Source organism: Carassius gibelio, chromosome A12, assembly GCF_023724105.1.
Source record: "Carassius gibelio isolate Cgi1373 ecotype wild population from Czech Republic chromosome A12, carGib1.2-hapl.c, whole genome shotgun sequence".
Classification (NCBI taxonomy): domain Eukaryota; kingdom Metazoa; phylum Chordata; class Actinopteri; order Cypriniformes; family Cyprinidae; genus Carassius; species Carassius gibelio.
In genome coordinates, this window is record NC_068382.1 from 5,050,156 (window position 1) to 5,066,468 (window position 16,313).

Consider the following 16,313-nt stretch of genomic DNA (forward strand, 5'->3'; position numbering starts at 1 on the left):
TCAGTATTTATTTAATTGTTTTATATTTGTTTTGTTTTCTTTAGGAATCCTGTAAGCACTTTTTTTATTGATATTAAGCAGATGTAATTTTTTGATCAGATCAAAATGTTATTGGATACAATTATGTTGACATAAAAGACCAGAATTCAGCCCTCAATCCAATAATCTCAACCCCCACTGAAACCTCATCCACAACCCTGGCTCCTGAAACCAGGACCCTTTCCACCCATCCCAACCCACAACACCACATGCACCACATGAACACACATGAACTACATGAAAACCTCAAGAACATTGTGCAATTCGAAGTGTGCTACATATGGGTGAGTAAGCTGGAAAAACCACCTGCAGAAAAAAAAACAATGTTGTCACCTGATCTGGATTTTAGGGAACCAGGTAAGTGTTAACAGAATTTTGGAGGAGCTGGAGACCCAGCGCCAGAATAGCCTACATGACTGCACAACAGCAGTGTACTGTAGAGAGCGCTATACATTTAGACTGTTATGCGCCAAAAAAAAAACTAAAGAAGAAGAAGATGGCGTCACAGACAGAGGACATATTACAACTTCCTGTTTCGGGAAGCGCTGAGTTGGGTTGTTGTTCGCTAGCTAACGTTAACTAGTAAGCTTGAACGTCCAAAAGGACTGCGTATTAACCTTCGTGTCCGAATGTGCGTACATTTTTAAGGACCAAAAGGTGCGACTTACTGCATTCAGTGAAACAATGTCGGACAGTCCCGGTGGGTGTTGTCGTATATTCAGTCGAAGTAACTGTTAGTTAGCCAACTATTTACAGACCTACCATGTTAGCGGCTCAAATCGACATATACACATTAATTGCATACATTTTGTTTATTTGTCTTAGTTGTGTTATATGTGTGTTTTGAACAAAGAGTGATTAAAGGTTTTAGTGAATATATATATATATATATATACCATTTATGTTACTGCTGTTTTAACATTTAAAACAAGGTCACCAGAATCTGTCACGACAGCAAATATACCTTTACTTTGTATTTTGCCAATGCCAGGAGGAATGCAATGTTATTCTGCTGTTTTACTGAAACTTTAATCTTGAATCTTAATTTAGCTGTATTCTTTTCTTTTTCTAAGCGAGGTTTAGGTCTAACAAAACATATATAACACCATAACTTGTCTTCATTTTTGCTTCGTAATGTTGGCACTTTAATATGTTAATAAAACAACAACATTGTGTGCATCTACTCTATTTTCAACTGTTTTTGACAGATTTTCCACCAAGCGTTGAGCAGAATTTAGAGATAGAAGGCTCTGTTGTGATGATGGAGGGACAGGAGGATAGCATGTTTAATGACCAACATTTCTGTGAGTAATTAACATGTACAAACCTAAATATGCAGATCGTTACTCCTAATTTAAACGTCTTGTATCTTTTACACTTTCTCTGTCTGCAATATCCTCTCTTTGTCTTACTCTTCGCTTTTTTTGGCAGATTGTGAGATGTGTCACCATCACTTCATTGACCAGTGTAAGGTTCATGGTCCACCATTATTCACATGTGACTCGCCAGCAGCTATGGGCGTTCCTCAGAGAGCTCTGCTGACGCTGCCACAAGGCTTGGTTATCGGTCGATCGGGCATCTCTAATGCAGGACTTGGAGTTTTCAACCAAGGCAAGACTGTGCCTTTGGGGATGCATTTTGGACCTTTTGATGGAGAGGTGACCTCTCAGGAAAAGGCAATGGATAGTGCCTTCTCTTGGGTAGTGAGTGTCAATCTTACCATTTTATTATTTGTTAAGAGTTGTAACAGCAATATCAATATAAGCATTTGGCTAAACAAATATTAATGCCATTTTCTCTCTAGGTTTACAGAGGCAATAATCAGTATACCTACATAGATGCAGAAAGAGACACTCACTCTAACTGGATGAAGTAAGCACTTCTGTTTGCTTTTGTTGTGGATTGTAGTTTACCCATTTGTTTGATATTTTTCTCAATCTTTTGTCTTTTCAGGTTTGTGGTGTGCTCAAGGAGTGAGACGGAGCAGAATCTTGTTGCATTCCAGCAAAATGGACGTATTCTGTTCCGTTGTTGTCGCCCTATTGGCCCAGGGCAGGAATTTAGAGTTTGGTATGCAGAGGAATATGCTCAAGGACTTGGCATCATCTGGGATAAGATCTGGGATAAAAAATGCATTTCTCTAGGTAACTACATCTTGGATTTTTTTTTTACCTCTGTTACATTTCTGTTTCTTTTATATGAATGCTTCTTTAAATAATGTCACATAATGTGCAGTTAATCCAGATATTATTTAATAATTCCTGATGTAATCCAATTGCTTTCCACTGTCTGATAGTAGCTAAAATGACACTACTAGGAAAACATGAGAGCGTTTAAAACAGTAACTGAGGAAGGCAGGTTTAGGGACAGGCAGTAGCTTTCTTTCCCCATCTCAGTTCAGATTTTTGTTGCGTGTCAGCTTTTCCAGACTTGTATGCATTTCTTTCTTCTGTGGAAAACCAAAGAAGGTGTTTAAAAAAAAAATTATTTATTTTTTTGTCGTTGTGATTTGCGATTTAAAATGCGATTAAAAAAAAAAAAATGCTAGCTGGAAATGCTGACATCATCAGCACAATTCAGTTTTATTTTGTTGGGATAGCGTCTGTACATGCAGAGAATGTTATGCATTTTCTGTTTATCTGTCATGTCCTATTGGCTTTACAGTAAATTGATTTCTTTTTTCAGGAACAACTGAAGAACAGGCAAGTCAGGACTGTCTGTGTCCTTATTGCCATTACTCCTTCCCAGCCATTTTTTATCTGCATGCTCATGTGAAGCGCTCTCATCCCGATGAGTATGCACACTTCATGCAGACACAGCCGCTTGAGTCTGTGGACATCGACCAGTGCCTTCCGCCATCTGATGAGGCTCCTTCAACCCATACGGAGCCAGTAATAGAAAGCTGTCAGGATCAAATTTCAACCCTAAATGGACAACCCATCCATCACTCAGAAAAGTCAGATTGCGCTGATTTGTCTGACACGTGCAGTAATGGTGTGAGTGGTCAGACAGGTCTCGATGAAATGAATAAATGTGGTGAATGTGGCCGTAACTTTTTGAGATCTTGTCATCTGAAGAGACATCAGCGTACTATTCACTCCAAAGAGAAGCCTTATTGCTGCAGCCATTGTAGGAAGTGCTTTAGTCAGGCAACAGGGCTGAAAAGACACCAACAAATCCACCAGGGGGAGGAAAAGAGACAGAAAGATGCTGACAGACCTTCTGATATATACCCTTGCACAAAGTGCTCCTTCTCTTTTGTGGCCAAAGTCAATTTGTATCAGCATCTGAAACGGCATCACCATGGAGAGTATCTTCGTTTAGTTGAGAGTGGCTCAATAGCAGTAGGGACTGGAGGTGATGCTGAGAAAAATACTGACGAGCATGACCCAACCTATGAACCTCCTGCTCGAGGGAGAAGGCCTGTGAAGAACACTTTAAGAGGCAGGAGTCACACTAAAAAAGTACCTCTTGGCCGACCGAGGGGGCGACCACCTAAACCCAAGAATGCAGCTGTGGATGAAGTGCAGAAGACTTTATCTATCTGCACCGAGTGTGAACAAGCGTTCTCTGATTTGGAGACACTGGAAACTCACCAATGTGGAGTACAAGATCATAATAAGCCAAAGGAACCACATGAAGCACCAGCTTCTCAGCATGTCTGTGGTGAGTGCCTGCGAGCTTTCAATAATTTAGATCTTCTTGAAGCCCATGAGTGCATTCAGCAGGGAGACGGATCTTACTGTTGCTCTCACTGCAACCTTTACTTCAACCGTATGTGTAACCTTCGTCGCCATGAGCGCACCATCCACTCCAAGGAGAAGCCCTACTGCTGCACGCTGTGCCTCAAGTCCTTCACCCAGTCTTCTGGCTTGAAGCGCCACCAGCAGAGCCACTCACGCTGCAAGGCCCACCGCCAGAGCTCAGCCCTTGTTGATGCCACCATCTTTCCCTGTACATACTGCCCCTTCTCTTTCACAGATGAACGCTATCTTTACAAACACATCCGCCGTCACCATCCAGAAATGAGCGTCAAGTATCTGAGTTTCCAAGAAGGGGGTGTTTTGTCTGTTGAAAAGCCTCACAGCTGCAGCCAATGCTGCAAGAGCTTTAGCACAATCAAGGGCTTCAAGAACCACAGCTGCTTCAAGCAGGGAGAGAGGGTGTATCTGTGCCCAGATTGCGGAAAGGCATTCATTTGGTTTAATAGCCTCAAGCAACACCAGCGCATCCACACCGGAGAAAAGCCTTACACGTGTCAGCAGTGTGGCAAAAGTTTTGTCCACGCCGGACAACTGAATGTGCACCTCCGCACACACACGGGTGAAAAACCTTTCCTGTGTTCACAGTGTGGCGAAAGCTTCAGGCAGTCGGGAGATTTGAGGAGGCATGAGCAGAAGCATTCAGGTATTCGCCCCTGCACGTGTCCCGATTGTGGGAAAAGCTTTAGTCGGCCACAAAGTCTCAAAGCTCACCAACAGATCCATAATGGCACCAAACTCTTCCCCTGCACTCAGTGTGGAAAAAGCTTTACTCGTAGATACCATCTCACCCGGCATCATCAGAAAATGCACTCCTGACTAAAGTAGTAATAAGACAATGAGGAATTTATTAAAATCTTTAATGCAGATTTAAGTTCCTTTAAGACAAAGTTACTTTGCTATTGAAAAGATCCTGTTCTTGTCTAGTCCGTTAGACAGGTCTGAACTAGGCATTTTTGAGTATGTAACGTAATGGGGCACAAAATGTCTGAATGTAGTTGTTCCCAAAACACGGAGTCATTAGGCTGGTTGTAATCAATTTAATGAGACAACTTGGCTGAAGACAACTTTATTTTATTAATGACAAAATGTGTTATTGTTCAACAATGTTCTTACGATCGTAGTAAAATCATTTTGTAAATGTATGTGTGGCAAGATGTTTTCTTTTAGTCAAGAACTTCAGAGATGGGAAACTTGGGGTTTGAGGATGAGAACTCCTGGGTTTGCATAGATGCATAAATGTTCAGTTTTTTATTTTTTTAAAGGTGTCATGTCCCTCTGTGCAGCATACAATGCTTACAATCATCTTTTGTTGTGCTTGTTTTGTTTTTTGACCATACAACTGATCTTAGGTCCATTTATTAAAGTTTATCTCCCATTAAATAGTGGGTATCAAGTAATACCCTTGCACAGATAACTACTTTTCACCATGATTTACTGTGATTTTATGATGTTGCAAAACTTGCAACCTGAGAGTTATCATCAGTCTGCTTTGTCACTATTACTCTTTTAATTTAGCTTTGGTTAAAAATGGGCCTCTTAAAAGAAAAATATTCTGATGCTCATTGGTTTCTGTCATGTTTGTCTTCGTGTTTCAGTTCTTGTTTCTTGTGTAGATAATGTAAAATCACACGAATGAGGTGATTACTATCTTAATGTACTGTATGTAAGATTTATACATAATGAAATCTGTGTCACTGCTGCAAAATCTCTCCAAAAACCCTTGGAACTTCGAGATAAGTAACCATTTCAGAGAACTAGAAGATGCTCATACATTGGTGCTATGCAAATTTCTTGTCTTGGAAAATTTAATCTTCAAGCACATTAAAATAAAAGAATTAATTGTACAAGCTTTTTCTTTCTCTCTGCTCATTGCACATTGTTTGACTAACAAAGAGTTCTCTAATGCAGAGTATGTATTGCAATATGTTTTTTCCTTCTGTATTTGTACCTCAGATGCATTCATATTAAACGCTATGTTGAATTGTTTGGGTTATTTGCTCCGTTTAATACTCAAGATTTTACTGAAAAACTGAGCAAAGAAAACGCTACATAAGATTGAGGTTGAAGAAGATGAAAAATCCTCTGGGATCTGATCTTTGAGGGCTACGGTTTTTCATTTACTTTATTTGAGATAAATAATTATATCCTTGATAATTTTGAATGGTCTGACATCTTTTTCAGCAGAAAGAATCATTTAATTAGTCACTTCAGAGTTTAAAGCTGTCCCATACGTTTTAATGTAGGTTATTGTAAGCTACGTATGTATCAGTTCACTCTCTGTAGTGTTAGGTAATGTGAATGTTCCCAGTTTTGGTCATCTTTGAACTGAAAAGCAGTCTCAGATAGATCTGAGTTTATACAGTCATATCAGCTGCTCCCTTGACACATTTAAATACAAAGTGTTGGACTACCAATATATGTCCATATAAGTTATTTTGAGCATAACAGAGCATATTCCACTTGAAGAAAACAAAGCCACTTCGGTTACAAATCCACAGCTGACTGTTTATTTCATAAAAGCACATTAACGAACCACGAGTGTGTTTTCCATACAAGCCTTGCACTAAAATAAAGTTGTTTACATGCCTCATTGATTTAATGTAGTCCTGTGTAAAGACTAATGAAGACGTACTAAATACTACAATCACAATCATTTATAATTCTTGGTTCCTTCATATATTTCACATGATTATGTTAGCAGATGTAAATTTCACTGCTGTTGTATCTAAGACATCCTCCTTCGACATCTAGTTTAAGAAATGTGTGCTGTATTAAGTCAAATCATACTGAGCAATTCATGACGCAGATTCTTTCCAGGCAGTAAAATCAAGATTGTGTCCTCTTTTATAAATGTATCCAGATTTCATTAAACTATTGTGGCTCCATACAGATCGATCTCTTAACTGCATTTAAATGTAAACCACATTCATTAAAAACACACGCAAAACTATACACATGTGGAGGCCAGTCCCATAATCATACATAATCATTCCCATCTTTTTTGCCTCTTTAAAGAAGTTTAAAATGAACACTGGAGAGTGACTGTGAACAGGAGTAATACTGAGAAAAAGGCAACAGTTGGTTTTCACGGTTCAAGTCACCAAAACCTTGCACAAGAGGTAAAGTGTGGACTGCTTTAGGTAGGACAGAGGTGTTTAAATTAACCCCTTACAAATCTGGCTATATAGTAAGGCTAAGCTATAAGTATATCGTTTGATGTTTTTTAAGGTAACAAAATATGAGCTGAAATACTGCATCCTTCATTGGTTCTTAAAAAGACCGTTTTTATACTTTATATTAACTTCCCCCTCCATTCCACCATGAATGATGTGCTTCCCATTTTAAATTAATATGCACTTTTAAAGAATCTAGACCAATCATACGTAACGTTTTATCACATAGAACAGTGCCTAAGGAATGTCCTAGGAAGGACATTAGGACAAACATGAAATAAAAGAGTAACAAGCTTTTTAAAGTGGCAGTTCATTAGTTTAAAAAAAAGGCTTCAAATACAAGATATTGTTTTGAAACACTTCTGGTGGAATAAGTGTTTCTGTTTCATTCGTTTCAGGACTGAAACGCAGAAAAATGTTCCACTGTAGTATTTTGATCATGAAATGCATGCTGTATGCCAATTGTTAACGTAACTTAAAAAAGAACATTAGAATATTACAGGAACAACTTTGGCGAAACTATCAGTGACAGCCGAATCATTACCTAGAGTTAAATATGAGGAAAATACAAAGGGGTTTAAAGAGCAAACACTGCTGGGTAAAACAATTATTCACAATACTAAGAACGAGATTAATTCATCTCTAAAAGCATAAAAAGCCTGAAATCAAGGGATGGAGGAATGAAACTCTTGGGCTTACTGGGAATAACAATATTGACAAAAGTACAGATTCTCTGTTTCCCCAGTTGCAATACATTTATATTGAAGTAGTTAAATTTTTTTACGATGGATCCAGTGACTTCAACTCCTCGACCTGTGGCTCAAGACTTGTTACCTGTATCAGAAGATATTTTATATGACTTGAATTGTTTAATTGCCATATTTATAAACTATACAATAGGTTTTAAAATGTATATGTTAGTGGGAACTAAAAGGACTTGATTACATTACTAAATATTACAGGAATACTCTACCTCGTCTTGAAGTTGTTCTGTTTCGTCCTTATGTGAAGCTTCACTCTCCTCTAGAGTTTTCTGCTGAGCTGTTTTCTTCTTCAGTAACTCGATCTCCCTGTATGAAAAACAGAAGGCAAAAGACATTCATATATTTCTGAAATCATACTGAATACTTTAATTAGTCTCTTGGCTGTGTATAGTGCGATCTTGGCCTAGTGACTAAAAGAAAAACATCTTTGACAAAAAAAATCCTAGTTTAAAATACATGTGCCTAGTCCTTAGAAATGTGATATTTTATTCATGTTTGTTTAGTTTATAGGATTTCAAATTGTTTTATTTTTTTTTTATTATTATATAAAAAAAAAATATATATATATATATATATATATATATATATATATATATATCAAACTTGTCTGTATGAATTGCTTTTTATTTAATTTGGAATTTCTATCTTTGTATAAATTTGAAATATTTGTGTGTGTGTGTGTGTGTGTGTGTGTGTGTGTGTTTAGTATTTAGTTTGCGTGTCTTTTAGAATGTTGTAATGTTATTCTAATTGCATTTATTGACTTTCTAAGTATATTAATTAGCCTTGGACACAATTAACACAACATTATAATAAAAAAATAACAAAGGTGTATATATGTGCATGTATTCATCTTTAAATTAAGGGTTAAATCTAAACAGGACCTTCAGTAAGAATATGGATGTGGATCTGTATCTGTGTGTTTTCTCTCACTTTTGCTGATATTCCTTTATAAGGCGTTTGGCCTTGCTGTATTTGCGTTCTAGAGCCTGGTACTGAGCCTGCGTTTCTTTCAGGTGCTCATCCACAGCCTGGCAAAGACTCTGCGCCTCCATCCAATATCCCTCCAGCTTCTCCATGCGCTCCCGGTTCTCCTGCATGTTCCGCTCCATCTGGGCCTTTTCAGCACGCCAGCGCTGCTTCTCCTGATCTGCATGATTTAGCTTCACACATGAATGCAAACAGGTGATTCCGTTTTTTAGTTTTGTCATGCAAATAGTAACATAGGTATACAACTGTGGAAAACCAGAACTCTTTGTCAGAGGAAAAACTCCCATATGTGTTCTTTTGAAAAATGGAAAGGCCTATAAATGGCAATTCTGCCATCATTTACTCACACTAATAGCATTATAAATCTTTATGACTATTACCAAAATGAAGAATGTAATTAATAATTAATAAGCAATTAACAAACTCCAATTTCCAGTCAAATGGACTACTATTATGGTGCCTTTTTGGAGTTTGACCGTTTGAATCACTGTTCACATTTGTTGTAAAAGAGCAGCATGAACAATTTGAAGTTAATATAATCTCATGTAAATGGTGACCATTTTTATTTTCATTCTCTTAATCCTAAGAAATTCCAACATTCTATCAGTGATCCGATGAACAGTAAGCATGATTGAAGTTATCATACCTTCCTCTTGAGCTGTTGGATTTCAGCCTGAGTCACAGCATGTTTGATCTGCAACTGTGCCACAGTAGAAAACAGGTTAAAGAATGTAAGTAAATCTACACCCCCCCCCCCCAATTAATTAGCATTTTAATGGAAAATAAACCAAGCACAACTGATTCGTCAGAATGCATTTTTCAAAGACAATCTAAAGTAACAGTTTGAAAATACTTTTGTATGACTTTCATTGAGTGGCTTCTTATAAAATGTAACTACTGCAGCTACAGAAAAAAAGAGGTCTTTACAGAAAGCCATAAATATTAATGAATCTTTGCTATTTGCCATGAATCTCAGCACTTTCATTAATGTTTTAGTTTGTTATTTTAGTAAACTGGCTTTTTGAGATGGAACTATGACTTTTTAGGTTAAGGTATTCTAGTTATATAATTCATGTGGGTGGAGTTTTGTTGCATGTAAATAGTTACACCCTATCCTGACCTGGCCCTTCTGTGCATCTTTGCTAAGAGACAAAGCAAAAGCATTTGAAATTAATATACTTAAAATACTGGATGCACCCTAATTTGAGTCCTACTAAGGGTCTTTGATATTGTCACAGTTATGGACTTGTGTTCTTACTGAGTTTCCTTATTTGGTCATGTTCATTTTCTTGTTTAGTTAATTAATTAGCCCCACACCTGTTTCTGTTTCCCACTGATTTCATTCCCAGGATTTAAAAAGCTGTGTTCTCCATTTTTTACTTTGTCCACTATTGATGTTAGATTATTTGGATTTGTGTTTGGATGTGCCTTTTTTTTGTCCCGTGGATCTTTAAAAACTATTTTTTGATATCTCCTTTGTCGTGTGATTGCTTACATACCAACACGTGTGACAGATATCAGCAGAGACCTCCGCAATTTGCTGTTGTTGAGTTTGTCTGTTCAAACTGTCTGTCTACATACATAAATGTATGCACTTTTCCATCAAGCGCCATAGTATAGGAGTTAAAAAATTTCAGGTATAAGATTTGGTTTCAGTTCAGTTATGCCCTACATAATTTAAGCACTAAACTGAAAATTCAGACTGAACAGGTTGCTTTAAAATTTTACTTTTACAGTTTAATGAAAAAAAATTTCCTGTCACTTGACATTATCCATCTACTTCAAAAGAGAAAAAAATCATTTTTTGCTTGCAAGTACAATTAAATGTGGATACTTTCATCTTTTAAGCAAGTAATTTTTTGTTAGATACTCGTCAGTATCATTTTTTTAAATCCTTACTGTCCAGCATAATTTGTGTCTTACTTCTTTATATTTGTGGGCAAGCTTCTCAGGGTCCACTTCTACTGGTGACAGCATGTCCTCATTCTCGGCCAAGTCAAACACCTCTATGGCACTAGGGTACGTAGGGCTCATCTCGTCTTCATCTTCATCAGTGCCGTAATCACCCGGCTAGAAGGAAAAGACAAGGGAACAGCATTCTGTCACAAGTTTTAAACACATAAACACACACACACGCACACACACACACATACATACATATATAGTATATATATTTATATGTATGTATGTGTGTCTGTTTTAATGTCCTTATATACTAGAGAAGTATACAGACTTTCACATCTGTTAACTAAATACACTTCCTTTCTAAAATCAGGGTACGGATATGATGTCATGGCATTTATTATGTATGTAAGTTTTATACTTAATGTTATTATTCGTTAACACATAGCATGTTCTGCGTTTTAAAAACACAGGATGAAGCCATCGGAAAAGGATCACAGTATTTTAGGGTGATTTTTAATTAAATGCAATCTTTAAATGTACTTTAATACAATGTCTAGTGTCAATCAAAAATATTTATTGACGTGATATTGCATTAACCTGTCAATGCCAAGTGTGGCTCACGTGCCTTTTGTTATAATCACACTGACCTCTAGGAAGAACAAATGTAATGTATGCAGATTTGAAATATTTATATATATATATATATATATATATATATATATATATATATATATATATATATATATATATATATATATATATATGTATATACCACAACAGTCTTAAGTTGCTGGGGTATATTTGTAGCAATAGCCAAAATGCACTGTATGGGTAAAATGTATGCCAAAAATCATTAGGATATTAAGTAAAGATCATGCTCCATGAAGATATTTTGTAAATTTCCTACCATAAATATATATAAAAACATAATTCTTGATTCGTAATATGCATTGCTAAGGACTTCATTTTGATAACTTTAGGCTATTTTCTCATTATTTAAAATGTATTTGCACCCTCAGATTCCAGGTGTTCAAATAGTTGTATCACTACCAAATATTGTCCTTTCCTAACAAACATCAATGCAAAGCTAAAGCTTTATTCAGCTTTCAGATGATTGACAAAAATTGACACTTAAGACAAAAGGTTTTGTGGTCCAGGGTCACATGTATGATATATGAATGTGTGGGGGGGGGGGACTTTTATGAATAGTTTAACTTATCTCTTTTCCACACCCTACACATAAATTAATTATTTTTATTATTTTCTTTTACAATAAAAAAAAAGCTGTCAGGTTTAAATCACTTTTCAGTGAATTTGTCCCCAAAGTACGGTTAAGTAAGTACACACACAGGAAAGCACCACAGACCTCTTCTTCATCTCCCGTGTAGTTGCCATATCGTTGTTCCATCATCTCTCGTTGCCAGCGCTCCTGTTCAAGGGTCTGCTGGATGAGCTGGGCCACTTCACTTTGCTCTCCTGGCTTCTCTCGACCAATAATAAACCTAGAAACAGAGGTGTTTATTACACTGTGGTAATCTGAAGTCTTTTTCCTGTTCATACACTACGCTATAATAAGAAATGGTTCTCTTTTTCTTTATACTGTAAAATTTTTCCTTTAAAGGAGTCATTTTCATACTTTTTTAATCATTTTACTTTTTCCTTATCATTTTAGTTTTTCCTGAGGTCCACTTATCATGACCTTTAGAACTAAAAGGGCTGTGTTTTGCTGTTTGACTTTAGTGAAAATGCCTATTTGGATAATGCATGATCAGTAGCTGTCTATAATTCAACAGTCATTGCAATACAATAAGACAGTCTGCATTGAAATGTGTTGCTCAGCTGGTTAACATAAAAACCAAAATGATCAGGGATATTTTTTAATATAAACCACAGAAGATTTGACTTTAGAAATTACATAAATAATAATGTACTGATACCTACATTAATACTTAATTCATCATATTGAAAGCATAAACTAATCATGAAGTAATGAAGTTACCATGACTAGAGTCTTATGGATTCATGCATGAATAACGGCTGCTTTAATGTTAATACATGTTTGATAATTAATGCATTAATTAACTTTTATGGGTCTTTTTTAAAAAAAACACAAGAAGTACTTTGACTTTAATAATAATAATCATTAGTATATGATAAATGAAGTAGTGGTCAAACAAAATGTGTTTTTTGACAGCCGATGCCGATATCTTGAAAAGCAGGGGGGCCGATAGCTGATATAAAGCCAATATTATTTTTTACAAATGATTATTATTAATATTTAAGAAATGTGAAATTATTTGACAATGGATTAAAAAAAAATAAATGTGTAAAAGAAACATACTTATACTTTAGATGACAGTATTTTTCACAAATAAATACATATTTAAGAAAATTAATTATAAAGGAAGTAAACACTGTAACCAACTGGCACTCAGTATTCTGAGAAGCTTGTGTGCATTGGGAATCATATTTTTCAAATAAAGCCAAGGTAACCCTTATTTTACATACAGCACACTGAGAAAATGACATATGACTGTGGGCAAATGCATAAAGTGCAGTATAATTTGAAATCACGAATTTGAAGTTTAAAACATTCAATTCACACTGACAGACAGTCACACAGAGAACACGTGATCATGCTGGATAAAAATGCATACTTCACAAGATGTGAGATCTTGTTGATTTCATGTTCATTGGTCATTCAAAGATTTGTTTAAATTATATAAATGCGTATTTGCTTAATGCTGACGGCAAACGAGAAAGTATTATAATGTTTGCATTTCTATTTCTAATAGGCCTAATATAAAATAAATCATTATAATACTTTATGTATACATTAATTCCTTTGTTTAACCGTTCTATCTGATTATTAGACAGACTTCTATCCGTATTAGACACAGCTGTTAACAACAACGACAAACAAGCACTGTGTGCGCTTAGGAGCTGCTGCTGCTCTCAGCGCTGTCAAAATAAAAGTCCCGGCTCGAACACATCGGCCAAGCAGAAAAACTCATCGGCCAATGCTAAGATATATCGGCGATATCGGTCAACCACCAAAATTAAGTATTAATTTAGGTATTAGAACATGATTATTAATTTTCCTTTATTGTAAAATGTTACCAATTATTGTATTTAAATGCTCTTTTAGAATCTGTACCATTTTAAAGAGATCTTATAAACATCTTCTTGTAAGGCCAGTCATAAATTATGAGAAGACAAAATTTACAATGATGTATAACAGGTGTGCTCCTGGAAGGCCACTGTCCTGTTTAGCACCAAACCCAATTAAACACACCTGAACCAGCTAATCAAGGTCTTACTAGCATATAAAAAACTAAATTTGGACAATTTGGACACCCATGATGTACGATGACAACAAGATTTATCCTGTTGTTTACTTTTGATAAAGCTCTTACAGATCCTTCTTTGCTTGTCTGTCTCCCTTCTATATTTATCCATCCTCAATTTTCTCCCTTTTCTTTGCTCCTACACAGTGCGTGTCTCCTCCACCCAGTGTCTGGTTTCATATAACCCTCTCCTTGTTCTGGCCTCCCCCTGTTAACGCTCATCTATCATAATGAAATATTATTCTCTTCTAAATGCAGTCTTTGTAACACATCATAATTACAACTGCCACAATGACCCCCTCATTGGCTGAATGCTGAATAAACTGAATGCTGGAAAAAAAAAGAGTAGGGAAAGATAATGTCAGTGATGATGTCAATGAAACTTAAATCATTCTTTAAACATTAAAAAAGCACATATTTGAGCAAGTTTTAAATGATTAAAGAATTTCATTTCACAATGCTATTGAGATAGAACTGGCTACAGTGCTCCTTTAACAAAGAGAGCATGCAAACATTACAAACAATACAGCTGCACGCAATTGTAATATATTACACGACTGTAATGTCTGTTTATATCCTGCCATGAATTTATACAATATGTGTATACAAAGTAAGAGAGCTTGAAACAAATAAGCAAAATGTTATAAAATTCAACCTGTCATGTAGTCAAAAGTACAGTCTCTAATTACTTTGTATTTATTGCTGGATTCAGTTCCTTCTGGGAAGTTCCTACTTATGACTTCAGAAGGTGTAATTATGATCTAATATCTTGAGCTGCTATCTGAATCAAGGGAAATTAAGTTTTGGCACACAAATCTGCTGTCTGATGAACACATTTTGAGGCTATTCTCAGTATTCTCATACTATTTACACTGTAAACTTTCATAATCAGAACTTAATTGTGACCAATACCCAATTAGTTTCTGAAATTATTTTTAATTTACACCCCAAATTTTCCGCACTGATGTTTACAACATTGTGGTGGTGTTCATGTGTGCTCCATTCATAAATGGATAAAATTCTGACATTAATCGAAGGTAGCATATAATTAATTCATCATTACGTGTGCCAACAGCAATAGGTGCATTTCAGTTTCACATATCTGTAGACAGATATATAAGATAAGAAAAATGGGAAAGATGGGACTTCAAAGAAATTAGATCAGCAGGGACATTGTGTGAGTTGTGTACCACAGTGTTCTGCATCCTGCTGGTCTTACCGAACTGTGCCAGATGTGTTTCTCAGAACAGAGGCAGCAAAACTTTGAGTTACACCAACCAGGCTTGTTCCATCCACCTCCACTATCAAATCATTCACCTGGATCCTGAAAGAGAAAAAAGTGGGCAGTGTTAAAGGTGTGAAATGAGTTTCAGTAATTAAAGGGACAGTTCACTCAAAAATGAAAACTCTGTCTTTAATTACTCACCATCATGTTGTTCCAAACCCGTAATACTTACGTTCATCTTTCGAGTCGATTAACGCATATATGCGTTTTGAGTCATTTTCTCCTGATAACCCCGAAAAGAACTTAAATTACACTCTCAGTTTTAATCGTACAGATAAGAGCAATGCATCAATCGAATCTGTAAAGGGTCTACTTTTTTTTGGATACAGACATAATAACAAAAAACCTTTGTGCACTTATAAAATAAAGATAACAAACAAGGTGCGCTGTCTACAGTCTTTGTCTCCGCTGATCGTCATGTACAAACATTTCATTAAAACGGACTGTAACTCCGTGAATACTCAACGAAGAGATATGAGAGAGATATCTATAGAAAGCCTGGAATGTCTACTTTTAAACTAAACAAGTGCTGCCGAAATTACTTTATTCTGAGTTAGAGTAATCCATATGAAAACAACGCGATGTCTGTTTTTCATAACTCCGCTCATTATATCTAATGTGACCACGCCCCCGCGCTGAACGCGCTATTCAGATTCAAACTGAAGCGCGCGGCTTGAATACGCCCACACAGAAGAAAAAGCAGCGAGACTGTTCTTCAAGTTTTTATTTTATTTTACTGTTTGCTTCGCGATGAGAGGACTAAGACATAATTCACCCCAAAAAGATGTGATGTGGTTGAGGATTTGAAAAATGGATTTCCTCAGAAAAAAGAATGAAGCTCTTTATTCAGCAGAGATCATAAACATGAGTAAGTCTCTTTTTATTTATTTGTACTAGTTTTCACATAAAGTGTAAACATTTTACTAGTCAGACTTTTTCCAAATACTTTTTCCAAACTATAATTCCTGACTAAATGTATAATCAAGTGAAACATTATGAAGTTTCAATAACAGTATACAATACTATACCATTCAAAAGCTTGATGT

At 36.0% G+C, this 16,313-nt stretch overlaps 2 protein-coding genes across 3 annotated transcripts in view; one reads left to right on the top strand and one right to left on the bottom strand.

The window, feature by feature from the left end:
* The first annotated feature begins 542 nt into the window (after window positions 1-542).
* LOC128024935 (histone-lysine N-methyltransferase PRDM9) lies at window positions 543-5,650 on the top strand. Of its 2 annotated transcripts, none has more exons than XM_052610821.1 (6): window positions 543-739; window positions 1,248-1,343; window positions 1,471-1,742; window positions 1,844-1,911; window positions 1,993-2,183; window positions 2,725-5,650. In XM_052610821.1, the coding sequence occupies exons 1-6, from the start codon at window positions 724-726 to the stop codon at window positions 4,617-4,619; spliced, it is 2,538 nt and encodes an 845-aa protein (XP_052466781.1). In that variant the 5' UTR covers window positions 543-723; the 3' UTR covers window positions 4,620-5,650. The 2 variants fall into 2 exon arrangements, with proteins under 2 accessions (XP_052466781.1, XP_052466782.1); XM_052610822.1 differs by having other exon boundaries at window positions 546-696.
* A 637-nt stretch (window positions 5,651-6,287) lies between these two features.
* The window catches only part of LOC128024936 (neurabin-2-like), a 28,868-nt gene continuing 18,842 nt past the window's right edge, over window positions 6,288-16,313 (bottom strand). Inside the window, exons 4-10 of the mRNA XM_052610824.1 lie at window positions 15,202-15,306; window positions 12,002-12,137; window positions 10,654-10,800; window positions 9,377-9,430; window positions 8,674-8,903; window positions 7,950-8,046; window positions 6,288-7,810 (exon numbers count right to left, since the gene is read on the bottom strand). Coding sequence (XP_052466784.1) covers window positions 7,757-7,810; window positions 7,950-8,046; window positions 8,674-8,903; window positions 9,377-9,430; window positions 10,654-10,800; window positions 12,002-12,137; window positions 15,202-15,306 — 823 coding nt within the window. The 3' untranslated portion in view covers window positions 6,288-7,756. The remainder of the gene's footprint in view (window positions 7,811-7,949; window positions 8,047-8,673; window positions 8,904-9,376; window positions 9,431-10,653; window positions 10,801-12,001; window positions 12,138-15,201; window positions 15,307-16,313) is intronic.